At 42.3% G+C, this 21,994-nt stretch overlaps 1 protein-coding gene across 3 annotated transcripts in view; it reads right to left on the bottom strand.

The window, feature by feature from the left end:
* The window catches only part of NF2 (NF2, moesin-ezrin-radixin like (MERLIN) tumor suppressor), an 80,355-nt gene extending 59,447 nt beyond the window's left edge, over positions 1–20,908 (bottom strand). For 2 of the 3 annotated variants that reach the window (XM_004378916.3, XM_023733674.1), the window contains exon 1: positions 20,368–20,908. In XM_004378916.3, the coding sequence (XP_004378973.1) occupies positions 20,368–20,481 (114 nt within the window). In that variant the 5' untranslated portion in view covers positions 20,482–20,908. The remainder of the gene's footprint in view (positions 1–20,367) is intronic. The other variant, XM_023733673.1, reaches the window with a different exon arrangement.
* Positions 20,909–21,994: the final 1,086 nt, after the last annotated feature.

The raw sequence follows: 21,994 nt of genomic DNA, 5'->3' as shown, positions 1-21,994 counted from the left end.
AATGTGTCAGCACTCTCCCCATTTCTACTCTTCCTTCCCCGTTGCCATCCCTCCAGTTTCCCTGCCCCTCCTTGCCTCCTCATCTTTGCTTTTGGGCAAATGTTGGTCTCATATAGTTGACTGTTCTAAACAGCACATTCCTCATGGGTGTTATTGTTTATTTTTATAGGCCAACCTATTATTTGGCTGAAAGGTGACCTCCGGTAGTGGCTTCAGTTCCTGCTTAAAAGGGTGTCTTAGGAGGACAGACTCGGAGGTTCTTCCACTCTATCAGTCCAGTAAGTCTGATTTTTTTTTAATGAATTTGAGTTTTGTTCTACATTTTTTTCCCATTCTAACCAGGACCTCCTACTTTGTCCCTGGTCAGAGCAGTCAGTAGTGGTAGCCGGGCACCATCTAATTCTTTTGGTCTCAGGCTAGACGAGGCTGTGGTTTGTGTGGGCCATTAGTCTTGTGGACTAATTGCTTCCTTGAGTCTTTGGTTTCCTTCACTCTCCTTTGCTCCAGACAGGAGGAAACCAATAGTTGTATCTTAGATGGTGGCTCCCAAGCTTTTGAGACCCCAGATGCTATTCACCAACCTAGGATATAGAACGTTATCTTTGTGAACTATGTTACGCCAACTGACCTAGATGTCCTGAGACTATGGTTCTGAGCCTTCAAACCCAATAACACAGTCCCACAAGGTGTTAGGATATGTCTAGAAGTTTCCATAATTGTGCCCCTATGTGTTCTATTAAATAAATGAATACATCTGCAGCATATAAAATATGTACATCATTTATTCTTTCAACAAGTATTCTAGAGCTCTCTTTAAGGGCCAAGTAATGCTGGACACTGATGATATAAAATGGTGTGAGCACTGTTCCTGCAGGAGACACAGGCAAGGACCAAGGTCAGAGAAGGTTTTCAAGAACAGAACAAGTAAGAGTTAGATGAAGGAGGGAAGAAAATAAATATTAAAAAAAAAAAAAAAAATTCATTATCTTGACAGGGAACTGCAAGTCCTCTGGTAGAGCTAAAACAGACAGCATGAGCTCAGGAGGGGGCGTGGTGCAGTGGGGGGTGTGAGGCTGGGCCACGTGGCTGACTTCAGCCTGAAAGCCACACAAGTCTCTCAAGACTCCTGGGCAGAGGAGTGATGGAATCAGACCTACATTTTGGAATGGACTCTGATGATGACGGTGTAGAATGGGTTGGAGGAAGGGAACCTAGATGCAAGAAGACCAGAAAAGAGGCCAACTCTTGCCATACCAAAGGCAGTAGGGCGAGGGTGAAGGGGGTGGGGAGACAGCCTCAGGAATGGAAAAGAGGCAGAGTCACAGAACAGGTGCCTGGAGGCCTATAGGGATGGAGGGAGAAAGAATCAGAGGACTCCCATTGTTCTGGCTTGGGCACTGGTAGTTCCACTAAGAGAGAGAGATGGAATACAGAAGAACGTACTTGGGAGGATAGATGAGCAATCAAGTTTTAGACAAGATATATTAAGGTACCTGAGGAAATGGGTAGGAATGTCCTAAATATATCTGATTTAAAGCCTTGTTGTTGCTGTGTGCTGTCAAGTCGATTCCAACTCATAACGACCCTATAGGACAGAGAAGAACTTCCCCCCATAGGATTTCCTAGACTGTAATCTTTACAGGAGCAGATAGCCAGGTCTTTTCACCCTCGGAGTCGCTGGTGGGTTCTACCGACCTTTCAGTTAACAGCTGAGTACTTAACCATTGCGCCACCAGGGCGTCTCTGATCTAAAGCCTTAGCCCTATTTATAAAATAAAATGTTTTTCTCTTTGATTGAATCTACTCTCAACATGTTGTTACCCATGAGGTTGTACTTTTCAACATGTCCTTCCCAAAATGTACAAGGCTTGCTTAGTCTTTTTGATTTGGGTTTCTACTTCCTTACAAACAAGATCTGTTGGTCACAGTGCTCCCAGGGGTTCTCAAGACAGCTTGTGGGAGGAGGTCTTGGGTTGTGACCTGGGTTTCCTGGGTGCCAGCTGGCTCACCAGGACGTGACCATGCTTGTCTCCGGTCTTATCACTGGTCAGGTGCACTGTGCTGGTGCCGTGCAGCGGTTCATGGTCATCTAAATGTCTCCTGAGGTTGCAGGCACCTCAGAACAAGAGCAGTATTAGTCAACCAAACTGGCTTGACAGCTTCAAACACCCAATGCTCAAAGACTTCAAGCAAACTGAATCATCATTTATTCAGTCAACAAATATTCAGTGAACACACATTGTGTCCAAGCACTGCACAAGGTGCAGGGAAAAAGGGGGCACGTAAGAGACAAGTCTCTGCTCTCATGCAACAGGTATAGAGCATGACGGAGTCGAGAACAGGTAACCACGTCCCTCACATCACACATAGGAACAGACTCCAGGTATATTGTCATTTCAGCACTACAACACTTGTAAGTGCCACAACAGTGATAGCCAAGGGCTACAGGGACCCCTAGAAAGGGGTTCCCTATCTTGGAGGAGTAGGGTAATGACATCTAAACTGACTCCTGGTGGAAAAGAGGAGCCAAGTGAAGGCTGGGCTTGGGGAAGAAGGAGAGAGCAGGGAAGTATGTTCCAGGCAGAGTGAAGAGCGTACACAAAGGTCTACAGGCAAAAAAAAGAGCTTACATGGCCCTGCAGGAAATGGAAGTATTGTAGTTCAGTTTGACTGGAGAATAGCTTATCTACCGATGTGTTTCCAAAAGGACCAAAACTACCACGTAAAACCAATTACTTGTCAACTAACTCTGCCTCTTTCATCTCAACCACAGAACACAGGAAGTTATTGAGTGACTAATTTCTCCATTTCTCCCAAGGATGGAACATAACTAGTGCCATTCTAGATCAATAGGAGAGAAGTTATATCGTTACATACAATGGATGCCTCGGGGTATTAGGGCTTAATTCTTCCCAGGAACCAGTCTAAAAGGATAGCTAGGCTATAGGTATCTAGCATCGCTATGAATCTCAGCTCTGTCACTGTGTCACCTTGGGCAAGTTACTGAACTTCCTTGTGCTTCAGAATGGAGATAATAAACAGAACCTGTCTCAGAGGATTGCTCTAAGGATGAAGTGCATTAATAGTTGTAAAAACCCTAAAACAGTGCCCGGCCCAGAGCAAATACTCAACAAAGGGTAGTTATTATTCATTCTATCCCTGCCTCTTCTTACAGCCTCAAGGGGCGCTGTTTAAACCCTCCGGGTCCTGTTTCACTCCATGGATGATGGATGACAGATCAGAAAGGGCACCATCAATTCTCATCGCGCTAACCATACTATCACTCATTCAACAAACATTTATTGAGCACCCACTACATCCTGGTCATTGTGCTCAGTACAAGAGATAAATAATGAATTCCAGACAAGACACTGTCCCTAGTCATGTCTGACAGGGAAGACAAGTAACTGGATAACAAAAATGCACCCTGGTAAATGCCATCAGAGCAGAATGCTATGGGAACACAACTGGGGTCTGGGGACCCGGGACCTGGGGGGCGAGGGGCTCCACAGAGGAGGACTCTTTTGAGCTGAGTCTTAAGAGCCTGTGTGAAGGGGCTGAAGAAAGGGAGGTCATGCCAGCCAGCGGGAACAGCATGTCTGCTGCTTGGGTCCAAGCTGTTGCAAAGTGGAGGAATGTTCTTTGCACTTTGCTAGTATCTGACAAGCAGCATAATTATCCTATCTGCAGTACTGAATGTTCAATGTAGTCCTGAATATGGAGTAGTTTCAGTCTGATGCTGTGTGACAATTCTGACTCCACAACTGACGAGAGCGAAGTTGTTCTTCACTGGTTCAGAGCAGTGAAGCATCCCATAACAAGACTGGCCGGCACCTCGAAGAAGTGTTATGACCAGTGCAGCGAGTCTTATGAGTACTTTTTTAAAATATTTGCTTTTCTGACACCTGATAGCATATAAGACTTTCAGGCCTTGCATTACACTACTTAAAGGCCTTTTTTGTTACAGCTTTCAATTTCTCCTGAACAGCTTGCCAAAAATAGAACAACCCCTGGTTCTCATTAATACCCATTTAAACCCCTCTCTTTCCATCTGGCCAAAGTGTGCAAACAGCTCTACATACACCGCTACAACTCCTTGCCTCATCTCATCCCGGTGAAGAAGAGGGAAAAAGAGGTGGAAGGAGTAAGAACGGTGGTTTGCAGAGAGCAGAAAGGCAGAGGAGTAGGAATCTGGACTCCACTGCGTGCGCGCTCCCCCTCCACAGGCTTCGTCCTCAAGATGCCCTTCAAACGCAGAGGCTAATGGCAGTGAGTCTAGAAGTACAATGCTTCTTGCCTTAGTGGCTGTGTGTTCCCATTACTTTAACATGCTGTGGTGCTATTTCCTAGATATACACTTGTGTCTGTATCAAAGATAGATGTGCATGAACTTTATAAACAAGACTAAGTGCTGCCAGCTTGTTATTTTTTGTAGGGGCCGAATTTATGAGCTTTACCCAGAGTGAAGTGCTTGTAATTTATCAACCTAGAATGTTTTAAGTAAATAGCACTAAGCACTTATCCTCCTGCAGCAGGAAGGTAGCTGAAATGTAGCACTTTTCTGTTGTAGGAAGCAACTGGCCCCAATAACCTGCAGGGCTGACTGGGGTCATTAACCAGGTAAGCATTATGAATGTCAACTGACAGCCATTTTACAATCGGCCAGTTTTAGACTCAGCCCCTAAACTGCCATTTGTCTTCTGCTTAGCAGCCTTCACATTTCTCCCATTGCTTTCTTTGGGCCGTGCAACCCTCTATAATATAGTCCCTGTGATTGCTGAGATGACAGCGTAGGGTAAAAGTAGGAACCCAGCCACATGCTGGGAAGGGGCCACAGCTAGAAAAGGACAACTTTCTTGAAGAGGAAAGACTAAATTTGGCTGCTGTTATGGATTGAATTGTGTCTCCCAAAAACGTACGTGAGAATTCTAACTCCTATACTTGTGGAAGGAGTCCTGGGTGGTGCAAACTGTTAAGTGCTGGACTACTAGCCAAAACGCTGGTGGTCTAAACCCACCCAGAGGCACCTCGGAAGACAGGCCTGGAGATCTGTTTCCAAAAGGTCACAGCCTTGAAGACCCTATGGAGCAGTTCTACTCTGCACATGTGGGGTCTGGGGTCGCCAGGAATTGGAATGGCAACTAACAACAATACTCCTGGATGTAACCCTGTTTGGAAATAGGGTTTTCCTTGTTATGTTAGTGAGACTATATCAGCATAGTATGTGTAGAAAACCTAATCACTTCTGAGTCATAAAAAGAGCAGATTAGACACAGATGCAAGTGCTCTGGTGGCAAAATGGTTAAGCACTCAGCTGCTCACCAAAAGGTCTGTTTGAACCCACCGGCCACTCTGTAGGAGAAAAGACCTGGCGATCTGCTCCCGTAGAGATTTCAGCCTAGGAAACCCTATGGGACAGTTCTACTCTGTCCTATAGGGTCACTATGAGTCAGAATCAACTCCATAGCACACAACAAAAACAAGAAGACACAGACACATGTCCAAGGAGGAAGACAGATGCCACGCGAGAACTGTCTACAAGCCAAGGAACCAAGGAACACCCGGGACTACTGACAAGGAAGGAATCGACACTCCGGAGACCCTGATTTGGACTTTTAGCCTTCAGATTGTGAGAAAATAAATTTCTGTTACTTAAAGCCACCCGTTTGTGGTATTTGTTTACAGCAGTACTAGGTAACTAAGACAGCTGCTGTATATGAAATGCTAAGAATTAGAACCCACAAGAGAAACTTCAGCTTTACAGAGAAGACTCGACTCTGAAAAAGCTGAAAGAGAAGCAAAATTCCATCTCATAGAGGCCTGGAGGACTAGATTATCAGCCACACAAGGAATGCTATGTGACCAACTGGGTGTCTACTCCACAGCAGGTAAAAGAACCCACGAACCCAGGTCTTTTTAAGCATTCCCTTATCAGAGTTTCTTCTAATTAGCTCACAAGCTGCCCTAGCGTTTGCTATGAAATCGTTGAAAGGTTAGCTCCCTTACAGATCCGAACAACAGAAGGAAGCGTGCCTCCCTGGGCACCCAGGCTCAGGATGGACATGTGCCGCTTGTTTACCATTATTTCAGAAATGGAAAACCAAGGATGACTGTGATTTCTCCTCTCAATGTTTACCCATAACTGACTTTTGCAGTCACGGCTGTATATGAGAACTGATTTATAGGAGACGTGAGAATTTATTTGAGATGCTAATGTACCAAACTCAAACCTATTTATTTGTCCATTTTGAAAAAATAGATGTCAAATACCTCAATTTCCAAGACAAACACAATGGAGTTATAAAAATCATTTTGCTGTGCAGCAAGTGAATAATGAGTTCTCAGGAGTTTAAAATGCAAAACCATTGTCCAGTTTCCTTTTGCAATTAAAGGATATACCACTCCTACTCAGCCATTATTTCTCAACATAGAGGGAACAGGGATCTTCCAAACAGAAACAGAATCTTAGCCCCAAAAGAGATTCGTTTTTCTCTACTGTACCAATCCCAATCCTTCTATTCCCCGTTTAAATCTGGGCAAAAATCTCACAAACCTTAAACCTGCTCTTTGCAAAAAAGCCGAACTCCAAACTCTTACCCCATCATAATCAACCACAGCAAATCATTTTCCTCTCCCCATCCTCCAATCATCTGTTATTGTGTTGAAACTATTTAAATTATTGGTTTCAAGGCCCTCCACTAATTGCTTCCTCCCTCCTTCAACCAATTTCATATGACTGAAATTCTGCCTGCCTTGTTGCAACCTAGCCTTTGCCCGCTGAGACCAGCAAACCTCCGTGCTTCCGTTTACATGTGACCAGACCTTTCTAAGATTCCTTCCTTTATCTCACTGATACATGATACATGAGTCAGTATGTACTTTACATACATGGAAAAATGAAGTCTCTACCCTTCCCCCAGATTCCCGTCTTTCCTCCAATTCTGCAGATCACAAACTCCCTGAAGGCAAGGGCTACCGCGCGCGCGCGCGCGCGCACACACTCACACGTGCTCATGCATGTGCACACACACATTTTAACTCCCCAGAACCCAAGTGTTAGGGACTGTGTTCCCCCAAAATATGTGTTGTAAATCTTAATCCCTATACCTGTGGATATAACCCCATTTGGGAATGAGTTTTCTTTATGTTAATGAGGCGCTATTAGTGTAGGGTGTATCTGAAATCAATCTCTCTTGAGATATAAAAGGAGCAGAGATGTGGGAAGATAGATGCCAGGCCACATGAAGATCATCAAGGGACTGATTAACAGAAGCTGAAAACAGACAAGGACCTTCCTCCAGAGCCAACAGAGAAAGAATGCCTTTCCCTAGAGCCAGCACGCTGAATTCGGACTTCTAGCCTCCTAAACTGAGAAAAAATAAATTTCTGGTTGTTACAGCCACCCACCCACTTGTGGTGTTTCTGTTACAGCAGCACTAGGTAACTAACATACCAAGCAAGTGCTGCATAATCCGTGGATACTCGATAAATGCTTGTGGTTGACTGATGTTGATGATGATAACTAGATGAGGCTTCTGAGTAGAGCAGTCTTCTACATAATGATTGCAATGAAGCAAGAATTTATGACACTCCTTATTAAAATTCTAATTGCATAATTAGGCCTTAAGGTATATATTATCCCCCTTTGGTGACACATACTGATTTCCTCTCTCTAAAAATACCCTGGCAAGAAAATCTAAATCTCAAAGAACCAAATAAGAAAATTTTCCACAGAACAAAAGACACTAACTAGTAAGAAACAAATCACAACACCTTGGGAAGCCACAAAACAGAGGCTTTGAAGTCTGATAAGTCTTTCAAAACAGGATGAATTATAGTTTTTTAAGAAAAAAAAGTCCTAATGTTTGCAGCTTCTGGCATCTTTCCCAATGAAGTGGAGAGGGGTTATGGGAGCAGCCCTGAACCTAGAGAGGCGATCTGTATCCTAGACTCCCTCCCTCCACCCAGACAAGCCCATGACCTTGGCCGAGTCACGCAGCTCAACCGGGCCTCAGTTTCTTCATCTGTAAATCTCTTTTGCCCTGTGCGATGCCCCTATGAACAAAGACGATGAGGCTCCTGAAAGTTGACTGGCAGATAATAAAGCAAAAAGAAACAATACAGTTATGGTACTATAAAAGCAATACAGCCCCCCAAAAGCAAAGCAGGCAGTATCTATTTTTGGAATTTAGCTCACAACATGAGAGCAATCACAGCCCTGTCGAATAGCTATAAAACACCCAAACCTGCTGTGCTGGGTAAGTCACTTAATCTCTTGGGGTCTCCGTTTCCTCAGCCATCAAGCGGACTTTCAGGATTAACACCCTCTTGAGTCTGTGGGATTGAGGTGGTTTTATATAATCCACGTAGTACTTTTTTTTCATTGCTATAATGTTTTTCTTTTAATGCTTTAACATTCCATTCTATATATATCTTAAAATATATATATCTTAAAATCATTTGCAGGGATGTAAATGACACTTAACATTGAATATATGTGTGGTTTCTACATTCTCACCCCTTATTCAGGTTCGGCTATCATGAGCGGACTATATAATAATGAACTCTCTCATGGTAACTATAATGCTGCTAAAAAATAGAAGGTTTTTTTTTTAGCACCTAGCACGCTGTTGATATTCTGCAATTTCAATGATCATCAATGTTTAAAATACTGAGAATAATGATTCTGCAGAGAGCTACAAATAGGAAGCAATAGTTAAGTTCAGTGCAGGCAGACACAAGGCTAAATTTCAAATGCCTAAAAATCAGGTAAAATTAGCAGACTACGAAATACAGCCCACGATTAAGTATTATGCAGCTGACTCACTACTTCTGCTCCAGACTTCCAAAAAAAAACTGTAGTTTATACTTTAAAAATGTATCCCTTCAAGAAAAGTTTCCAGCACAACAGAGCTAGAGTGTAACACCCATTAACGAAAACTATTTCATGCAGAACCCAGACCCTAGCCCAGAATGAAATTTTAAACATTCTGCTTCTGTTTCTAGCTCTACTTTGTGATTAAATTTCATGGTTGTCAATGACAATGACACAGCCTTTAACAATATCAGAAGGCAGAGGAATGAGTAAGGACTGGTAAAAATTCCTGCAGACGGATAAGAACTACTGTGGGCTGAAGACTTTTTTGAACATATTTACGAGACTGATTTAATCTCAAAGTCAGCATAAGAAAGATAATAGATAAATACACTGTTGGTGAATCTAAAGCCACAGATGAGTTATCAGCTTCGTAATTACTCTGGGCTTCAGTACTAAGCTTTATCTGAAAGTCAAACTATGAAAGCTACTGAAACTATACGACTAAAATTAGAAAACTGGATAAGAAATCCATAAGTATTAAAAATCACTAACAAAATTTTTGTGAGTTTTCAAAAGCTAAATCCAAATTTTGCAAAGAAGAAAGGCCCAATGCCTTGAGAAATTATGGCTCTGACCCCACCTAGTGGCCAGAGTGATTCTTAAAAACAAGCGCCTTGAGCCTCAGCACTGGTGACTGAAGATTTGATTAAAGGTTTTTCCCCTGAAGTCAGCACGACTGTAGTAATAAATTCATACGTGCTAAAAACGTACTAAAACATGTGGATTTAGAGTCTAAATTAGACAAAGCACAGGCAGGAGGAGAGAACACATCATCCTGTAACAAACCAGAGAAGCCTTGTCACCAGCTGGCTAAAAAGATTTGTGGCTCGGAGAAAACTCAATTCTGGGATTTTAAGACACTCAGAACAATGACTTCAAATGCTTTAACTTCTGAAATTAAAAATAAACAAGGACCAAAAGTGTTCTTGGGCAAGAATGCAAAACTAGAATGAATAATTGGAGAAGCATCAAAAACAGAGAAAAGAGAAAAATTTTCAAAGTAACACGTTGGGGACAAAAAAAATGGAGAATAATTAACATGGCAGAAATCAGAAAAGAATCCTACTAACACAGTGGACATCAAGTTAAACAAAAGTCAACTATATTGCGCACACACGCACACACACACAAAGATCCTTAAACAGGAATACGGCATAGCATAAGGCAAGCTCGTTATATTTAGACTAATTGTAGAGTCTAGGGGACCTATAATTACAAAGGCATGGTTAACTTGAAGAAGGTTCAAAGAAACGAAGAAGAGAATTAAAAGAGAAAATTTACAGTGTCTCTAGCATGAGACCCTTCCTCTTGGTTCCCACACTTCCACCCCCGTGACAACATAAGAAGTTAATATTCACAAAGTGCTTGCAATGAATCGGGTCCTGGGTTAAGTAGCTATAAAGGTCCACCTCATTCACTCCTTAAAACAACTCTATAAGAAAAATACTATTATTCTCCTCATTTTACAGACATGGCAACTGTGGTTTTGAGAGGTAAATCCAAGATCACTCAGGGTAGGTAGCAGTGGCAGGGTTCTACCCAGGGCAGCCTACCTCTTATATCAGGACACCAGCTCTCGTCCCCTAAGCAATATTCTTGCTGTACTCTAGCAGATTTTTTTTAACATCTCTGTGCTCAAATTCCAAGATGACTTCCTACCTAAGCAGGAAATAGAGAGTAGTGAGCATCTTGTGTCCCAAGATCACCTAAAATAGGATGTTAAAGCTGAGGGTCTTTGAAATCAAGTTCTTCCTCTCATCTTTCCCATGAAGAACTGAGGCCTGGAGAAAGAAGGTACTTGCCCAAGGTTACACAGAGGAAATCCAGCTAGAAGCAACGTGTTTAGACACCCAGTTCAGGGCTCTCAACAGGCCTATACAAGTAACACCCTGATGGCACAGGTACCAGACCTCTTGAGTCTGACTGGCCAGGCCAACCCCCAAGAACTGCCTCGTGCTTGGCTGGGCTCAGGGCTTGATGACTGGCTCTGGACCATGGTACCACCTGAATCTTGGGCCTAGTAGGTCTCCTGCTCACTCCTGATCACAGGAGACCCTGGCCCCTGGCCATAATCTCACAGTGCCCAAGCCTCTGCATTCACCAGACCCACCATCTACCTAGTTTTGTCCCAGCCCCCAGCTAGTCCCACCACTGTTGAGGCTTCAGTGTGATTCCCTGGTCCAAAGCACTCATTTGCTAACTAACCTCCACTCCCACCCCACCTCCACACACTCTAAACCATTCTGCACACCAACCACTTTAACTCACTCTCCTAGTACAAATCTCAAGGCTCCCCATGGCATCTGATAAATACAAGCTCCTTAACCCGGTCTTCAAGGGGCTTCAGTGCCTTAAATATTGGCTGGTCCCAAACTGAACTATGGAGGTGGGAAAGGGGGAGGACTTTAAAGAAGTTAAAGAAAAGGAGACAATGTAGTCTAAACAGGTGTCTAAAAGGTAACTTTCCAAAGTACATTAAAGGGTCTGAGATGTTTCTATGTATGTGAACACACCAAATATTATAAGAAGTCATCTGGCTGAGTACAGGGAAGAACATTCCAACCACAGAGCATGTTAAATATGCAACTAGAGAATACTTAATTGTTGCAAAATAGGTTTCATTTTAGATCAAAGCCAAGGAATTCCAAGTAGATCATGGCAAGTGAAAAGGATTCACTTATGGCAATGTACATTTGATTGAGAAACACAAACTAGACATGGAGGCAACGTAGCAGCGGTTCTTATTCACATCATTCACCAGCCAAAAATTTAGGTTCCCCCCCTAAAAAAATTGAAGCTCACTGGCAAGTTCACAAAATGGTTTTGAAATGGTATTTACACAAATGCAATAAATAATGCCATTAAGTTAAGTCAAGATCTCATTTCCACTTTCTTTCTTCCTATTTACCACATCCTTAAGGTGTCTCTAGGACGCTAACCTTTTCTCTCCTTTTTCTACTGTGTGGCTAGTAGTTGTTAAGAGCTACACTGCTAACCAAAAGGTCGGCAGTTTGAATCCACCAGCTGCCCCTTGGAAACCCTATGGGGCAGTTCTACTCTGTCCTATGGGGTCGCTAGGATTGGGAATTGACTCGACAGTAACGGGTTTTTTTTTTTTCATGTCCTAAGTCGGTCTTATTCGCAGCTAGGTCTGGTTCACTGCCTGGCCCATGTGGGTACTCAGTAAATACATGTTGAACAAATAAATGAGTTGGTTCCTATTGTAACAAATGAGATAGTGCATCTAAAGGATTCAGCAGAGTACCTGGCACAAAGTAACTGCTGTTCCCCAGCCTTTCCTCCCACACAAGAGCAGAACCGGGGTCCAGGGGATAGCAGCACTAGCCAGCACACACACTGCTTCCTTCTTTACTCCTCTTAGCCAGTACGCGTGCTCATCATTCACTCATGCCTGTCCATGCCTTAGACCGGACCAGAGGCACCCATGCCATCCACGACCACTGCTTACACCACATGGGGAAGCCCAGCGATAAAAAGGTAGATGACTGCCTTTCTTCTGAAATAATATAATTTTCTAAACACCTTCATACGGAGTACTGTGTACAACTCGGCAACTGAAATAATCACCACTGCCCTCTCAGAGTTTATATCCTAGAAGGGGATCATTTGCCTCAGTCTTGGGGTGTCTAGGATTTAACATTTCACTGAAAATACAAGAGTTTTTCTATTTTCCCCTCTTGAAAGTTCTTTGTGTCATAGACAACTTTATGTCCATTTGTTATGTGTTGGAAAGACCTGTAATGTTAGCACTTAATCCAATCATATTCCCACTAGGGTATGTGAAAACATTTAGGACACCAACCAACAAGAGAAGGAGGCTTTGTTTTCTACAAAGATGAATTAGAATCTCTCACAACTCAATTTTGGGAAATTTTTCATATTTGGCTCTTCTTACTCATAGATTGAGTTATTAGAGTAAAATTCCACCCTAGATAAGAAACAACATAACCATTTAGCCTCCTGGCAAATTACATTCAGCACCCACTTTCTCAAAGTGACAAATATCAAATCATTCAAGTGGAAAAATCCTCCGAAGCATCAAGTCAGTTGTGCACTGCAGCAAACAGTCCAAGAAAGAAATCTTTTTTCCCTATCTCTGCAGCAAAAAAGTCTGAACTTATTACCATAAAGTAACATCACTCATATTTTAACTATCACTGGTTCTGAAACTGAATCCTTCTTGGAAAGCCACCTACATTTGACCTCAATAAAGCCAACAATTCCACAAGCATCATCTCTTTCCTTTTCTTCAAAACGCATTTCCTATCTCCTTGCATTAACATCTTGCTCAGTTAATGTACGACATAAAAATAGGTCACGAGAGTAAGACTAATCACTTCCATCATCGTAAATCAAACTACTATTACTTTCAACAGAATATTCAAACATCTTTTACAAGTATTTCCACTGGAAATCTAAGGTTCAACTAGATGCAACAGCTTGATAAATCACAACAGCACAGTTGTGACAGGACAGATAATGACCTGAGCCTCCTACTTTAAGCCAATTATAGTTCCTTCTATTCCTTTCTGCCAGGCACTAAGTACTCTAAGAATCCTTATAACAATCCTGCAAGGTCAGTATTATTAGCCCCATTTTACTGACATGGAAACTGACATCCAGAGAGCTCAAGTATCTTGTCCAAGGTTGGGCTGGAATTCAAGCCCAGGTCTGTCTTCATTTCAAAGCCCATGCACTTTCTTCTACTGCTTTGCTACTCAAAATGTGGTCCCTGGACCAGCAGCAGCAGCATCACCTGAAAGTTTGTTAGAAACGCAGACTCTCGGGTCCCACCCCAGACCTACAGACTCAGAATCTACATTTTACCAAGATCCCAATGTCATTTACATGCTCGTTAAAGTCTGACAAGCTCTGTATTACATACACCATTCTGCTTCTCTGAATGTCACTATTATCCCTTTCAATAAATTAGCAGTTTTCAGTGTGCTTGGGGAGAGAATGCTTTCCCCCCAGGGGACACTTGAAAATATCTGGAGACATTTTTGGTTATCATAACTGAGAGGTGCTACTGGCATCTAGTGGGTAGACACCAGGGATCCTACTAAACAGCCTACAATGCACAGGACAGCTCCCCAGAACAACGAATAATTTAGCCAAAATAGCAATAATGCCATCATTGAGAAAACCTGCTCTATCTAGATGATAATACTGTTCATCACCTTTGGGTCTGGTATCTGTTTAAAGAAGAAAAAAGAAGAGCTTTTCAGAGCAAAATTATGGCTGAAGAAACGTCATATGAAATTCCCTTTCCCTATAGGCTGGTCATTCTCATAATGTCTCACAACCTTTATCAAGTAATAACTTAGATCAGAGGTCAGGAAATTATGGCCTACAGGACAAATCCAACATGCCATCAGTTTTTGTGTGGTCTCAGAGCTAAGAATGGTTCTTACGTTTTTAAATGGCTGAAAAACATCAAAAATACATACCTCACAACTTGTGAAAATTACATGAAATTCAAATTTCAATGTCCGTAAATAAAATTTTATTGGGAAAGTCATGCCCATTCATTTATATTTTGGCTAAGGGTGCCTTTTTTTTTTAAACAGCTTACTGAGATATAATTCACATACCATACAATTCACCCATTTAAAGTGTACAATTCCATGGTTTTTACTATATTCACAGAGTTGTGCAACCATCACAACAGTGATTAGAATATTTTCGTCACATCAAAACCCCGTACCTTTTAGCTATCACCACCCTATTCCTCCATCCACGCCTCCAGCCCTAAGCAACCATTAATCTACTTCTGTCTATATAGATTTCCTTATTCTGGACCTTCATATGAATGGAATCATATAGCATGTGGTCGTTTGTGACTGGTTTCTTCCACTTAACATGTTTTCAAGGTTCATCCATGAAGTAGCACGTATCAGTACTTCATTCCTTTTCACGTCCAAATAATATTCCATTGTGTGCACATACCATATTTCGGTTATTCATTCATCAGTTGATGGACATTTGGCTTGTTTTCTCCTTTTAGCTATTATGAATAATGCTCTATGAACATTCATGTACAAGTTTTTGTTTGAACATATGTTTTCATTTCTCTTGGGTATATACCTAGGAATATAATTGCTGGGTCATATGGTAATTCTATGTTTAACTTTTTAAGAAACCGCCAAATTGTTTCCCACAGAGCTGCCTCATTTAACATTCCAACCAGCAGGGTATGATGGTTCTGACTTCTCCACATCCTGGCCAATACTTATTATTTGACTTTTTGATTTCACCATTCTACTAGGTACGAAGTGATATCCCATTGTGACTTGCATTTCTCTAATGATGTTAAACATTTTTTCATGTGCTTATTGGTCATTTGTAGATCTTCCTTGGAGAAATGTCTGTTCAGAGCCTTTATCCATTTTTTAATTGGGTTATTTGCCTTTTTCTTATTAAGTTGTAAGAGTTTTTTTTTATATATTTTAGATGTAAGTCCTTTATCAGATACATGATTTGCTAATATTTTCTCCATTCTGTGGGTTGTCTTTTCACTTTCTTAAGAATGTCCTTTGATGCACAAAAGTTTTACATATTTATGAAATCAAATTTATCTACTTTTTCTTTTGTTGCTTGTAATTCTGGTGTCATATCTAAGAATCCATCGCCAAATCCATCCAAGGTCACAAAGATTTACCTCTAGGTTTTCTCCAAGCGTTTTATAATTTTAGCTGTTACATTTAGGTCTTTGATCCATTTTTTAGTTACTTTTTGTATACTGTGTGAGATAAGGATCCAACTTCATTCTTTTGCATGTGGCTATCCAGTTGTCCCAGTACCATTTGTGAAAACTATTCTTTCTCCATTGAATAGTCTTGGCATACTTTTGGAAAATCAGTTGACCATAGATATATGGGTTTCTTTCTGGACTCTCAATTCTATCCCATTAATCAATATGTCTGTCCTTATGTCAGTAATACTGTCTTGATTACTGTTGCTTTGTGTTAAGTATCAGGAAGTGTGAGTCTTCCTATTTTGTTCTTCTTTCTTGAGATTGTTTTCAGCTCTTCTGAGTCTCTTGCAATTCCATGTGAATTTTAAAACTAGCTTGTCATTTCTAAAAGGAAGGCAGCTGGGATTCTGATAAGGATTGAATTGAATCTGTAGATCAACTTGGGGAGTACTGCCATCTTAACAAGGAGCCATGGTGGTGCAGTGATTAAACTGCTTGGTTAAAGCTTGGCAGTTCGAACCCACCAGCCGCTCCAAGGAGAAAGATGTGGCAGTCTGCTTCTTATAAAGATTACAGCCTTGGAAACCCTATGGGACAGTTCTACTCTGTCCTATAGGGTCGTTATGAGTCGGAATCAACTTGACAGCATGAGGGTTTTTTTTGGCCATCTTAACAATGTTGTCTTCCAATCTATGAACATGGAATGTTTTCCCACTTATTTAGATCTTCCTTTCTTTCAACATTTTAGTTTTCAGAGTAGAAGTTTTGTTCTTTTTTTGTTAATTGCTACATATTTTATTCTTTTTGATGCTACTATAAATGGAATCATTTTCTTAATTTCATTTTTTTGATTGTTCATTACAAGTGTATAGAAATACAATTGATTTTTGTATATTGACTTGTATCCTGCAACCTTGCTGAACTTGTTTACTAGTTCCTGAAGTTTTTCAGTGGGTTTCTTAGGATTTTCCATATACAAGATGATGACATCTGCAAACAGACATAATTTTAATTCTTCCTGGCCAACCTTGATGCCAATCTTGATGTCTAACTGCCCTGACCAAAAGCTCCAGTACAATGTTGAATAAAAGTGACAGAGTGGACATCCCCGTCTAATTCCTTATCCTAGAGGAAAAGTAACCGGTCTTTCATCATCACAGATCCCCTTTATCAGGCTGAGGAAGTTCCCTTCTATTCCTAGTTTGTTAAGTGTTTTTATGACAAACTGGTGTTGAATTTTGCCACGTCTTTTCTTCTGTGTCTACTGAGATCATGTAAATTTTTTAAAATTATATTAATATGTTTAATTACATTAATTGATTTGGGGATGTTAAACCAACCTTGCATTCCTGGGATAAATTCCACTTGTTTATGGTGAATAATTCTTTTTATATGTTGCTGGATTTGGTTTGCTAGTATTTTGTTGGGGATTTTTGTGTCCATATTTACAACAGATATTGGTCTGTAATTTTTTTGTGACGTCTTTGTCTGGTTTAGGGTAATGTTTTATTGTTTGATGCCATCAATTCCAACTCATAGTGACCCATGTGACAGTAGAACTGCCCCATAGGGTTTTCTTGGCTGTAATCTTTAAAGTAGACTGCCAGGTCTTTCTCCTGCAGAGTCACTGGGTGGATTCAAGCCGCCAACCTTTAGGTTAGAAGCTGAGCACTTAACTGTGACACCGCCAGGGCTGCTTATCAGGGTGGAAAGTGTTCCTTCCTCTTCTATTTTTTGGAAGAGTTTTTGAAAACTGGTACTAATTCTTCTTTACATGTTTGGTAGAATTCAGCAGTGAACCACCTGAGCCTCAAGTTTTTCTTTCAGAGTAGGTTTTTTTAGTATTAATTCAATGTCTCTTTACAGGTTTATTCATGTTGTCTATTTCTTCTTGAGTCAGTTTTGGTGGTTTGTGTCTAAGAATTTGTCCGTTTCATCCAAGTTATCTAATTTGTTGTATACAATTGTTCATGCTATTCCTTTATAATCTTGTTTATTTCTGCAAGGTAGGTAGTAATTTCCCTCTTTCATTTCTGATTCTAGATCAATCTAGCTAAAGTTTTGTCAATTTTGTTATTTTCAAAGAACCAGCTTTTGGCTTCATTAACTTTGTATTCTCTATTTCGTTAATTTCCACTCTTTAATTCTTACTATTTCCTTCCTTCTACTTGCTCTTCTTTTTCCAGTGTCTTAATGTGGAAGGTTAGGTTATTGATTTTGACCTGTCTTATTCCTAGGTTCTCTCCTGCAAACTACCTAACCTATAGATTAGGCTATGTCTTCTTCAAATTTGCAAATCTCCTCCCAGTTGCCTTCCACCACAACCTCCAACTGTTTACTTTTTTTTTAATTTTTACTCAAACATCATTTTTACTTGAAAGAACAACAAACGATGGTTATTCAGACAAAGTTAGCCTGTCACTTCAAAGAAAACAACTAACAGTATTTGTTGCCAATGATAAAATTTGAGCTTTCAAGTGAATTTAGAATTTTGGAAAACTTGTATCCACCACCATGAACATGACAGCTTCCCGATACATTTCTGAAGAGACAGATGGTAATATTAACAAATACGTTTATTTTTTTAAATAATATTTTATTGTGTTTTCAGTGAAGGTTTACACAGCAGCTTAGGTTCCTATTCAATAATTTCTACACAAGTTGTTCTGTGACATTGGTTACATTCTTCACAAGCATGAACATCCTCATTATGTCTGTTCTGGTTGTTCTGTTTCCATTAATCTAGTTTCCCTGCCCTCCTACATTCTCATCTTTGTTTTAAAGTAATTGTTGACCATTTGGTCACATATAGGTGATTTTTTAAAGCAGCGCAGTACTTACGGGTGATATTCATTATTTTTTGAGCCCATTTGTTATTTAGCTACATACAAGGTGACCTGAAGGGTTACTTTCAGTTCAAGATTTGAAAAGTATCTCAGGGCACAGTCTCGGGGAGTCCTCAGTCTCAACCAGTCCAGTAGGTCTGGCTTTTTTTTTTTTTTTTATTTAGGAATTTGAGGTTTTGTTTCACATTTTTCTGCCATGCTATCAGGGTCCATTTATCGTGGCCCTGAGCTCCAACTGTTAAGAGCACCTTTAGCCATGAACTTCTCCAAGCTCTGTTGTAAATGAAGTCAATTTCTTTGGGAAGAGATCAGGAACTATCTGTTTTATGGCCTGTTTCTTCCCCCAGGTAAAATCTCTGAGCCAGGGCTCTGGAGCTGTGGGTAGGGGCAATGGCAAGCTTCTCTCTGAGTGACACCCCTGATCTAGGAGCTGAGCACTTGGGGGTTGGAGGGCAGTAGCCTGAGGTCTTCTTGGTTTGCCTCTCCTGGTATGGAACTACAGCCTCACAAGCCAGGGCACAAAAGCAGTTGGCACCCCAGTGTTCTCAGCTCACCACATCCAAGGTCGAGTATCCATCCATGAGTAGGTGCTGGACAGAAGACGGGAGCCCTCACCTCTTGACCACCCCATCCCACAGGTAACAGGTAGCTGGGGGCAAGGGAGAAACACTGAAGTCCTGCTCCTCCTGAGAAGAAAGTCTGCTGGCTGGAAGCTGGGAGGAGAAGGAGCCTTGTGTTCTTGATTGCAATAGTGTGGACTGGAGTTTCCACCTCCCTGAGCTGAGAACAGTGAGGGAGGGGGAGATCTTGATTCAAATACCACAGACTCATCTTTTTACCAATTTTCATTGATTTTCTTGGGTAGATGTTTCCTCATTTGCTGTTTTCCCTTAGGACCATTTCAAGAAGTTTTCAATGGTGGTGGTTGTTGTTTTTATAATTTTCACCAGTTTCAGCGGGAGCAGGTCAGTGGAACTCCTCATGCTGTCATGCCATTATGTGACCCTGTGTAAGGCTGATTCTGCACTATAATGGGAGAGCTGAAGAATTGAGTAGTGGCAACAAGACTCTATATCGCCTGCAAAGCCAGTAATATTTACTATCTGGCCCGATATAGAAAAAGTTTGCCAACTGGTAACTGAGGTCTCTGCTGCTGATGCTGCTGATCCAGACATCACACTTCGAGTAGCAAGGATTTAAATTACTTAAGAGGTAGTACTGAGTGGGGTAAGAGCTTGGTTCAAAACCTCACTTTGCCATTTACTAGATATACACTTTTTGGGGAAGAGAATGATAATAATAATAATGGTATCTAACTCACTGGGCTATTGTGAGAATTAAATGTGAGAATCTCTGGCACTTATTAAGTATTCAACAAATGACAGCTATCACCAAGCTGGAATCTGTATGGAAAGTAAGTATAAGACAGCATGTCTTTCCTCAAAGAGCCTTTTCCAGAAAAATTTAAGCTTTGGAAACAGGAAACAAGTATAAACTTTCAATAAACAAGATGCTACTTTTAATACCTGGGCTGCATAACAATATTACCTCATAAAGTTAAAAACTCCACCCAGCCATAGCTTAAACCTGACACTGAAAACAAGAATTCTCTACCATGGATGCGCCCAACCTCTTCCAATAACAATGAATGAAAACCTTCAGAAAGTGCTTCCAAACCCAAAAGCCCTATAAAGAAAACCAGCAATCATCTTTAACATGAGGATTTGGGCCTAGACGGCCCCTTCCATTTCTAACCGTTTCTTATCTATAACCAGATGATATAAGCAGAATCCCTCAAGCTTCCACTTCGACTGGCTCCACGGAGGGGGCGCCCGGGTCAGTGTTGGACCCGCGACAGGGCCGGGCGAACAGGGATTCGGCCGGGCTGCCCCTCGCCGCGGCCCGTCGAGGTTGCCCGCGGTTACCTCGCAGTTGAACTCCATCTCAGCGTCCATAGTGACGATCCGCACGGTGAACGTCTTGGGCTGCTTCCTCTTGAGCGAGCTGAAGCTCATGCGGGAAGCGATGGCCCCGGCCATAGTGCTGGGCTCGGGCCCGGGACCTCTGTGCCACCGCGGCCTGCGCTCTGGACCGGTTAACCCCCCTGGAGGAGCCGCACAGGCCTCAAGTCCACCATGGTGGCCGGCCGGCCGGTCCGGGAGCGAGGTGGGCGGTGCGGGCCCCCAACGGCCCGCATGGGCCGCGAGGACCCTGCCCAGGAGCGAAAAGGGGCGTCGGGGGGCGGTCCCTGCCAGCCACTCGGAGGGTACGCGAGCAGGGACCGACGGAGCGCTCGCGGCCTGGCACTCAGGGAGTCGGGCAGAGGACGCCAGGGAACAGGGCCCCTAGACGGCAGCGGCCTAGACCTCGCCCGCCACTCAGCGGCCGAGGAGGGTCGCGGGGACGCGCTACAGCGGCCGCGCACGCGTGCGCTTCCCTGTCACCGTTCCCGCTCCGCGCGCCCCCGGCAAACACTCCTCTCCCCGCTGCCCCCGGCCGGCTCCCCGCCCCGCCCCTAGGCCCCTCAAACCACTACACACGGCGCAACCGAACCCGGCGGCTGCCTCCCAGAAGCCGCGGTTGGCTGACAACTCCAGCGAAGGCGGGGCTTTCCTGCTCCGTCCCGCCTCCTTCAGATAAGGTCCACCAATTGAAAGTTCCACTCTATCTGTAGGCGGGGGCCTGGGCTCCGCGCTGAGTAGCTATAACCGCAGTCACTCCCAATGCTTTTGTTCGTAGGTGTAAGCCTACTCTAGCAGGACTGGTTGAAGCGACGCAGCCTGACGCGCCTTATTCCAGGAATCCATGTCCGGGGAGATCTTCCAGTGCGGGAGTCGGGGCACTCTCTGGTACAGCGAGGATCTGCCCTTTGGACGGAGCTCGCGCCGAGTGTGGAGCCTCAGAAAGCGTGTTTCAGACCCCTGGCAGATATTCTTTTTGGCTCTCAATTAATTACATATAATGACCTCTATGTTTCCCAGACTTTCTAAAACACTTGTGAAGGCCTGTTTGATTGCTGACACTTTACCGCCAGATTCCTCTGGTTTGCTTTACAAGAGATACTAATGACTATCAAAGAAGGGTTATAATTAATTGTACCTACCTCGTGGGGTTGTTTAGGAGTTTAAGCAAGTTAACACATAATAAAGCTTTAGAACAGTGGCCGGCACATACTACGTTGGATCCTATGAAATTGTTTTGGTGGATCAAAAATGGTCCAAAATTGACAGCATTGTTCGTTTTGTAATTTATGTATGATTTTCATTTTTAACCATACACGCGTCTTATCTATGTTTTAATGTTATCAAGGGTTATGTCGGGGGGAAATTGCTAAAAACGAAATCACTCTCAATCCAGAAAACCTCTCCACAAAGATAGAACAGAAAAGTTTGATTATTGCGTAAGCATTAAACGAGAATATGATGCGTCACAGGCAATCCGCTACAGAGATTGCAAGGACAGAAAGAAATCTTACACTTTATATAAAACAAAACAAAAACCTGTTCCTGTCCAGTCGATTCCGACTCATAGCGACCCTATAGGACACAGTAA

This window comes from Trichechus manatus, unplaced genomic scaffold (assembly GCF_000243295.1).
Source record: "Trichechus manatus latirostris isolate Lorelei unplaced genomic scaffold, TriManLat1.0 scaffold00061, whole genome shotgun sequence".
NCBI lineage: Eukaryota > Metazoa > Chordata > Mammalia > Sirenia > Trichechidae > Trichechus > Trichechus manatus.
Note: the sequence above shows the minus strand (reverse complement) of the source record. Positions and strands in the feature narration are given on the sequence as shown.